At 38.9% G+C, this 9,548-nt stretch overlaps 1 protein-coding gene across 2 annotated transcripts; it reads right to left on the bottom strand.

Moving 5' to 3' along the window:
- Positions 1-422: 422 nt before the first annotated feature.
- SUMO2 (small ubiquitin like modifier 2) lies at positions 423-9,239 on the bottom strand. 2 transcript variants are annotated; one of them, XM_068978243.1, is made up of 4 exons: positions 9,090-9,238; positions 7,355-7,486; positions 3,140-3,211; positions 425-1,060 (listed from the first exon to the last, which is right to left on the bottom strand). In XM_068978243.1, the coding sequence occupies exons 1-4, from the start codon at positions 9,108-9,110 to the stop codon at positions 998-1,000; spliced, it is 288 nt and encodes a 95-aa protein (XP_068834344.1). In that variant the 5' UTR covers positions 9,111-9,238; the 3' UTR covers positions 425-997. The 2 variants fall into 2 exon arrangements, with proteins under 2 accessions (XP_068834345.1, XP_068834344.1); XM_068978244.1 differs by lacking the exon at positions 3,140-3,211 and having other exon boundaries at positions 423-1,060; positions 9,090-9,239.
- Between the last annotated feature and the right edge of the window lie 309 nt (positions 9,240-9,548).

The raw sequence follows: 9,548 nt of genomic DNA, 5'->3' as shown, positions 1-9,548 counted from the left end.
TATTTACCATCAGACAAAATGAGGATTAGAATAGTGAAGTGTGATACATCAGCAGTCAGCAAAATCAGAACTTTTTCCTAGTCCTGTGTACTAATCAACTCTGCCTCAGGTAGTGGTTACAGAAAAGAACACTTAAGAGAGTAAACCCACACTATGGCCCAATTTTTTGCTAGTAAAAGTTGCATACTTGGAATTGACTAAACTTTCTGAATGGAGGCTGAAGCATTCCTTGCTAATCATTTACATAACTTTGTTGTTCTTTGTTTTGCGTTAGTCTGTCAGAAATGCAAAGTAGCTTTATTTCTTCCTTGAAATGTTACTTTTAGTAGGCCTATTCAGGTCATGTTTTCCTCTAAGCTTCAACTTTCTACTTAATATTCCTCAGAATAAAGAAAACAGCTCATTTTAAACAAGAAGTTTATTTAAACAACAAGACGCTTGACTTGAAGGGAAAACTATCTAGGATTCATTTCTTTTAGAGGAATTTATCCCTACTTAAAGACAGATTGCCCTACATGTAACAGCTACGTACAAAAAAGTTATAAAATTGTCCTTGGTTTTACAATGATAAATGAAAAACATTAAAATTCTCCAATTGAACAAGGTATGCAAGAATTTTTATGTTGTTCTTTTTTTTGTTAAACAGTGAGAGCAAAATAACTTACTGGAATATAAAGATAAGAGCTGATGAGCATGCCACTAATGGAGAAAAGGGGGTATTTTCACAGAATCAGTATTTTTCCCCATCCCATCTCCATTTGATGTCAATCAAAACATACCATTGGCCATTTAGTTAAAAAAAAAAATGCAATATGCTTGTGCACATACACCAGTTACTTTATGTACAATAAAGGAATGGGGAAGGGGAAAATGAAAGAATAGAGAAACTATACTGTAGTAGTCAGGATGTGGTGGAACCAAATTGCGGTTTTCTAATTGAGAATGTCTTCTTGGTCTGGAGGAACAGAATTCTGGAGTAAAGTAGCAGGTTCCCTTTTTAGTAGACACCTCCTGTCTGCTGCTGGAATACATCAATTGTATCTTCATCTTCCATCTCCAACTAGCATAAATGAGAAAAAATAATCCACCATTGGTTATTCAGTTCTTAAAATGTTTAACTATTAGACTTAAATATCCTGAATGAGTTCTACCCCTTCCAGTGTTATTTCAGATGTCCCACAGCTTAAAGCAGCATTAGACTTAGGTTTGAATAATTTTTCACTTGGTCTTTTCTATTAACATTATAGAAAACTGAGTTTTTAAGTTAAAAAATGAGTATGACCATAAGTTATATCTTCTCATTTTTCATTACTTAAAATAAAAGTGATGTGTATGAAGGATCTCAATGCAACGTTTAGATGAGCAAAAACCTGGAAATAACCAAATTATCAAAAACCCAAAGAAATATGGTACATTCATACATGAAATACCATGTAGCTATTATTAAAGAATAAATAGATTTACACATGCAGAAATGGAAATATCCCTTAGAGACAATATTGGGCTAAAAAATTTAATAACCAGGCATCAAATACAATATAGTATTACATTTGTATACATATTTTTAATTTTGTCTAACTATGTGTACAACAGGAATATATCTTTGCCTATGTACAAAACAGTGGTTACCACTATGCAGTAAGGAAAGGCATATGGGAAAAACAGACTTGTTAAAATCAAAAGGGAACTGTTTCTAATGAAGTTGAATCATAGTATAAGTAGGGCTAAAGTATTAAAATATTAAGTCTCAATTCTCTATTTGTAAAATGGAGTATCATTCAGTTATAAGAATTCAATGAGTCAAAGTATCTAAAAAATGGTAAGTGCATTAACAATTATACTGCTGTTAAAACTGGCTGCTAAGATGTTCTAATTTATACAATTCTGCTACTTAATAAATACTGGAAGAACAATTCTAAAATGAGTCAGTTTTATTCTAAAACAAATTCAATTCCAAATGCTAAAATGGTCAATTCCAAATTCAATTTGAAGATTTTATAAATGCAGTTGTGAACAAACCTTCCCTAGGTTTAATTATTTGCAGTTAGCATAACAGACAAGTTCCGGAACTTTTTGGTGGTGGGTGAGAGTTTCAAAAAACAGAAAATACATTATCATCAGAGCCCAGCATAATGGTTTAATTCTTTTAAAACCATCAAAACTGGTCTTCAGCCTATCTACTAAAATGAAACTACCGAAATGTTTTTAAATTTTATAGTGAAAGTTTAAATGCTTTTGAAGGATACAGGAGAGCCTTTTCTCTCATTCAAGAGAATTCAGCTCCTCCTTGTGGCTACACACTATAACTGCTTCTTAGAGACTCACCAACAGAAAATAAGATGTGAAATTTTTGAAGATTATCAACAAAAACAAAATCTGGATGTTCTGTTTCACTCATATTTATAACTTCCTATTTTTTATGGGGGTGATAAATTCAAAAGTACAGGGGTCCAATTTAAATTTCTGCTATCAATTTTTTTTCCCCAAAACTGGAAGTCTTAAACTGAATTTCAGAAGGTAAAAAGAAACAAAGACAAAAAATTTCTGCTACAGAAGGTAGCCCAGTCGATTCCCTACAAACTGACAGAATAACTGAGGTTATATGTAGAGATTAAGGGATCAAACAATTAAGGGTTTGGAAACAGACCTACTATCAACAGCCTTATGAAACACAAGCTATCAAGAGACTTGCAGTTACAACCACTAGATTCCCTTCAGTTCAGAAATATACGTAATCAAGACTTCAAGAGGAACTAAAATGGCTAGAATAGCCAATCAATCACTTGTGAGAAACCCTGAGTGTGATTTAGAGTTGCAGCAATGAAAACAGAAGGAAAACAACAATCTGAAGCAACAGACAGGAATTTTATTATCTTCCAAATGATGCTGGCAAGAGGAAAACTTGGATTAAAATAAAATGACCTACTAGCTTTACTAAGTGATAAGTAGTTATTAAAAAACCATTGGCACGTCCTGAATTTATTCCTGTTTTTTCTTTTTGTTCCCCTTTGGCCATATTTTACATAGCTTTGAACTCTGATAAAGAACTATACTCCAATGACTAGAAGTTCACAAATTAACAAAGCTGTTGAGAAAATTATGAACACATTTGCTTTCAAGTTAGCACAGAGAGTCTTACCTGTGCAGGTGTGTCTGTTTCATTGATTGGCTGCCCATCAAATCGGAATCTGATCTGCCTCATTGACAAACCCTGGACAAAGCGTTTGAACGCAATAAGAATGCAAAGAAACAGTTAAGATTATGTTAAGATTTCCATACTGGTTAAGTGATTTGGGGTGATTTTTACTTTCTCTCAACTATAATATGTTTTTCATTCTACTACTAGAGCTTAACTATTAAATTCTATTACTAGAGTTTAAGTTAAAGAAATTTTTATGTGCATTTAAGGAGATAAATGAGCCTAAACATCCAACTTTCTGCAAAGGGGACTCCAATGTTTAACTTATTCAAGAATTACCTACCTGTCACAGGGGTGGGAAAGGGAAAGGAACAAAACAGTGAAGCTGTTGGTAACTGTAGCCAAATGAGAACAAGATAGAAAATAAAGTATCTTTGGAGGTATGCTGTGAATATATTAACTAGAAAAATAGCTTTCTTGGAAGTGTCTTACACAAAGTTATTCCTGTAACATGCACAAATTACAAACTATAACTCTTGTTACACACTCTTCGCTTTATTAAGAGAAAATTAAACTGAGTTCCTAGGATTAAAAATATTGAGGTCAAGTATTCCACAAACACTCGTGTAACACCTGTAGTCCCTTATTCAACAAGGATTCACTGAATTTGTCTTTAAAACTACCTGTAACATACTGCTTCCTTTAAAACTCTAGTCTTTGACACATACCACCCACTTCCAGACTAGCCCTTGTCTTGAGGAACACAAGCAATCCCCCACTAGGTAGGTGACAGCCATAACCTAATTTATTCCTCACGACTTTCAATTTAGTTTGTGATTACACAAAGCAACCAAGAAGCCAATGCCAAGCCATTACTACTATTACATATTTACAAACACTAGATTGGAGACGACTGCTTCAACAAAACACTAAGCACCTTTTATATGCCGTGTTCTTCCCTCACTACATCGACTGCTAAGGACATAAGGTCAATGGTGTGACCACTTAAAATAAGGAGGGGGGCAGAGGAAGGCAGGGCCAGGAGAACACAAGCAAACTGTACTCCTTTATTGCCACCTTTTTATGCTTTTCCTTATCAATCAAAGCTCTTTTATTTTGCTGGAGATGAAAAGTCCAAAATTCAGGAAATTGGCTTTTAAGATTCCATAAACTATGTAAAGTTAAACAATGAATTTACACTAAACCAGTATTTGGTTTTCTCTTATTTATAAATCTCAACATTGAGCTTTAATTGTGCCCCAGAAGAGCTGTGTCAGGCTATCTCTACATGTTCCCACTTCTTCATTTCACAAAAATGAACTGGACTAAACCAATTCTGGGTTCTCTGAAACCACTTGACACCCTAGAAAACAACTAGGGTTAGGGTAAATCTATACTAGAATGGAATACTATGCTCTCAGTCATTTAGCTGAAGGATCTGTGGCTGATATAAAGCGGGCAAACTAATTCTACATGTGAATGAAAAACTTACTTAGAAACCAACCTCCAGAGATACTAGTCTGAATCTCTATCATCTTATAAACATAGAAGCCAATACTGGCCCAGGAACTAGAGAAACAGTGAACAAAACAGCCCTATGCTCATGGAGTTTACATTTTACTGCAGAGACAGGTAAATACAATAATCACTGAAAAAAGCATCGAAACAAAGAGAACTGAGTGAACAAGGGCACTTGGAAATCAGAGAACTCCCTGAGGTAGTAATCAAGTGTAGAGTAAAAATGGTTTGAGAGCTCAGCACTATCAAACAGAAATACAGTGTGAGCCATACATGTAATTTTAAGTTTTCTAGCTGCCATACAAGAAAGTTAAAAATAAGTAAAAGCTTAACAGAAATGTTTTAACTCAACATAATTAAAATACTATCACTTCGACATACAATCAACATTTTAACAACTGAACCTTTTCATACCGACTTTCCAAAATCTGGCATTTATTTTACACTTTGCAGCACACCTCAATTTGGACTAGCCACATTTCAAGTGGTAATCGGTCACATACGGCTTGTGACTACTGTATTGGGCTAAGTTTAGACAGAGAAAAAAACTGGGTGATGGATTTTCAGTTATGATACATCATCAAGGAAGATTCTAAGGTTTTGGCAACTAGATGTAAAATGATGCTATTTACTGAGTGGGGACACCACAGAAAGATTTCTAATAGAATCAAGGATCCTCTTTTGCATGTTTAGTCTGAGGTGCCTAGCAGGCATTCACTGGGACTCCTCCAGAGATCCAATGCCAAATGAGTGCATTAGAAAGTAAATATGAGCATTCAATTAGAACCTTGATAGGAAATTCTTGGTCTTCTTCCTCACCTGCCAAAAAACTTAAGTTCTGCAAATTAGATGGGATAAATACTGAGTTTTGTTTTTTTTTAAATAACATGTACCACACTTAAAAAGCAAGGACTCAGTCCTCCTCGTTAGAACCAGAGAAACCACTTGAGAAGTAAACAGGGACCTTCTGTCCCTCAAAACTTGGAGGTTATCCCCCATTTAAGAGGAAAATGGGAATAAACATCTTTCCAAATTCTTCCTGGATACTATCTTCAAATCCTATTTGCATTCCAACGGATATACAGTAGAATTATATTCTTTATGGATTGCCAATGTTTTTTCCTGTAGTGCAAAGAAAGAATGGCCTTAATACGTGTAGTCAAATATAATCCCAACCTTACGCCTAATAACTGAAAAAAAATCAAAGAAAACTTTAATCTGGGCAGTACAGTGGATTTATCCTAACACAGAAGGAAAACTAAAAAATCCTTGATTGACCTACTACCTGACCTTATAGAACAATTCCCTATAAAAGGAAAATCTGGAATACAGCGGATGTGCTTTACTTTTTCTGGGACACAGTATAATGCCCGTTTATATGCATCTGGCAAAAATAAATAAATACGTAAACTGTTAAATCTAGGGGGTAAACTCATGGGTATTCAATGTATCTTTCTCTAAGTTCAAAAATTTCAGTCCAGTTTTAAATGAAAGCTAAAATTTACTAGTAATCAGAGAAAAGTTAGGCATGATATGCAGAGAATTTTGTAAAAAGTTACCAAATCTAAGCATAAGTTTCTATTTTGTATAAGATTGTGCTACATAAAAGTTCCACCTTTTAAAATTCCGCTGTAACCTGAAGGGGTATTATTGCTAAAATACTGTAGATACTCTTTAGCATAATTAATAAGTATGTGTTTACTGTTACAGGATTTAACCAACCTGCTTCAAATAATAGTACACTTTGTACTTGGTAAAGAATTATGAAAAAGCTTACCTATATAAAAAATTATGATCACAATATTCTGTTATATAAGTAAATTAGGCATAAAATAAAACTTCAAACTCAAGTCTTCAGTTTCTTTAAGCCTTTCAACATCATAAAGGAGACCCAAGTATCAACTTGAATTCAATCTCCCAACTTGTAGAGGCACCCATCGAAACTTGTAGATTTTAACTTTATTTTGAACCTATTTTTAGGTCAGTGTGCAATGTAGATAAACTATTTTAATCTAACAAAATAATTTTCCAAAATTTTATATGTTATTTACCCAGGGTCAAGCAAGAAAAACACTTACTGTTGGATTAACTGATCGACTAGTTTCTGCTATACTTGAAAAAGTCAACTTTAAAGTTGCCTTGTAGTGTTACAGACTCAACATCACAAAAGGAAGCTTCTTTGTCTTAAAGCTCACATTTACCTCCTAGCATCTGTTTTCTACTTCCTCTTCTTGATGTAAAAAATTTACTATTTTCTGAATAAAATTCAAATGTGTTTAATATAGGAATGTTTATGCCTGACCTCTACTATTAGTATAAAAAGAAAACATTACAATTTTACATGCTTCAGAAAACTTGCAATGTCTTTAAACTCACATTTTATTTCCAAGTTGGTTAAAATACTCGAAATAAACTGTTTCAACACAAGACAAATTTTAAATTGTCAAAAAAGAGCCTGACAAGAATGCATTACGTCACAGAACCAGAATCATGTATATTAACCATCTTAAGGGGTTTCATGAAAAATCAACAGCCAAGTGTATGATAAAACTCTGATATGTCAAGTATATAACTGTATATATATATTCTACCAAAAACAATCTATTGTCACATTATGCTGGTTTCTATTTCTCAAGAAAATGTTTGTGTTTTTTAAAATCCGTTTTATTCAGAGAAGTACACATGTCAGCTCCTCACCTGTCGTTCACAATAGGCTTTCATTAGTTTACTAAGTGGTGTATGCCTCTTAATCTTAAACTGCACCACAGAACCATCCTGCCCCGCCACCTTCAAATTAATATGATCGTTGTTCTCAGTCTTGACTCCTTCCTGTTGAAGAAAAAAAAATTTTAAGTATAATTTGGAAAATGTGAAAGACAAACACCTTTTAAAGAAGCAGCAGCCCAAGTCACTTCAGAAATCAACAGGTTTCTCATTCTGTATGGCAACAGAGCATACAGCTGTTTTCAGCTGCTGAAATCAATCTGAAAGATGATAAATCCTGAAGCAACAATATTAAATAGCTGTCTCCAAACAGAAAAGCAGCCTACCTCCAATACTATCAGTATCAACCATCGATTTTTAACGATGTATCCCCTTCAATTTACTGCAATGCCCTTTTGATTCTGAGTTTTAAAAAATGACATCTCCCAAAATATATCTTTGCTCTAAAACGGTTAAAAACAAGCATCCTTTCTCCTTTTAAAGTGCTTTGAGTACACAATGCAAGAAACAAAAATCTAGAGCTTGCAATTCAAAACTCATCACAAATCTCGTTAAAAAGTTAGCAAATTAACTTTACTAACAAATCTCAAACTACATTAAAAAAACAAACACCTAACTGAGGAATATCCTGATTCTCTCCGAAGCAACAATAATAACTCAGAACCACTATTATTGTTCGCCTCTATGAGCAGCTTCATTTTTGTTTATTTTTAGTTAAGAGCTTTTTCTCCACTCCCCTCTGTTGTCATGAGTCAAATGCACAGTTTTATTCCAAGTCTTCCTTGTGGATTTCGACAAAATCTGAAGTTCACCAAAATCAAGTGCAGAAAGAATTCTGTAGCCCCTAAACCACTTCAGAAGGGAAGGGAATGGCGAGGGGTGGGGGTCACAAAACCAACCAAAAGAAAAGTCCCGTGTGCCAGGAAGAAGTGTGCGCCCTAGTCCTCCAAGGAAAAGCCTGGTGCCTCAAAACTCACGTTAAAAAAGTTAAGCCCTGCAAAGTCTCTCTGCTCGTACATCTGCCTCCAACTTCTCCAAACCACATGGTCTCGGCAAGCTAAGGGTTACTTGGCACCCAGGGAAAAGCCCCTGCCCATCCTGACAAAAAAGGTGGGAAATACTCCCCGGGAATCCCCCAACCCCTGCCCCTCAGGACGGCCCGACAGGCATCCGGGTTCCAGTCCATCGGCAGCCCATTGATTCGCCCCGAGCCCTCAGCCGACCAGTACGGCCAGGGGCAGGGGTCCCCAGATGCCTGCGGCCCCCACCCCCGAGCGGGGAAGCCCTGGGCCGAGGGAACTCCTCGCCACCGCAGAGGCGGCAACACCCGCCCCGGCGCGGGGTCCGCCGAGGGTGGGGACATCGCGCGCCCTAACGCCCCTCGTCACGCGCGCCAGGCCAACCGGGCCCGAGAAGCCCCGCTCGCGGCCGGTGGGCCCGCGGGTGTCCGCGATTCGCCCGCCCAACTCGCGCCCGGCGCGCACTCCAAGGCGGCCGGGGGCGGGGGAGGGCGGCGGGGCCTCCTCCCGCGCGGGCGGGAGGAAGAGGGGAGGGAGGAAAATGGCGCGGAGCGCCGGGGCCTGAGCCGCGGCAGCCCCGTGGGGGGCCCGGGAAGGCGCGGGGAGCCCGCGGCGGGCTCAGGCCGGACCCCGGCCCGCGCCGTGACCCCGGCCGCACGGCGAGGCGCGGAGGCCGGCGCCGAGCTCACCTTGGGCTTTTCGTCCGCCATGGCGAGCGCCGGAGTCTCCTCAGCTGCCGCTTCACAAAAGAGGTACCAGGTCCGCACGGAACGAACACACAAGCAGCACCAGGAGCGGCAGAAGAAGGAGGCGGCAGCGGTGGAGGAGGGAGAGGGCGCGCGCACGTCGTGCGCTCCCTCCCCCCACCCTGCGTGCGCGAGCCCGAGTCACCGAGGCTTCTCATTGGTTGCTGCCTCGCGGGAGCGCGCAACGCTTACATAACCACCCCCAACCCCCGCCCCGCGCCGCCCCGGCCTGGCCCCGGCGCCCGCCAGGCCGGCGGGAAGAGGCGCGGACACGCGCACCCGGCCCGCCGCGGGGGCGCGCCTGGCTCTGGGCGGGGCTGTATTGTCCTCCTTCTGTGGTGGAGCTTAATCAAAATGGCTTCCAGCTGGTCCTCGGTGGGGACAAGGAGGCTCGAGGCCTAG

This window comes from Capricornis sumatraensis, chromosome 8, assembly GCF_032405125.1.
Source record: "Capricornis sumatraensis isolate serow.1 chromosome 8, serow.2, whole genome shotgun sequence".
Classification (NCBI taxonomy): Eukaryota; Metazoa; Chordata; class Mammalia; order Artiodactyla; family Bovidae; genus Capricornis; species Capricornis sumatraensis.
Note: the sequence above shows the minus strand (reverse complement) of the source record. Positions and strands in the feature narration are given on the sequence as shown.

Excerpts from the sequence above, each read along its gene's own strand:
- SUMO2 (XM_068978243.1), bottom strand. The coding sequence starts at position 9,110 with ATGGCGGACGAAAAGCCCAAG. Across the intron at positions 3,212-7,354 it reads AAGCCTATTGTGAACGACAG|GGTTTGTCAATGAGGCAGAT; the intron begins GTGAGGAGCTGA and ends CGCTTTGTCCAG. Across the intron at positions 1,061-3,139 it reads AAACAGACACACCTGCACAG|TTGGAGATGGAAGATGAAGA; the intron begins GTAAGACTCTCT and ends CATTTATGCTAG.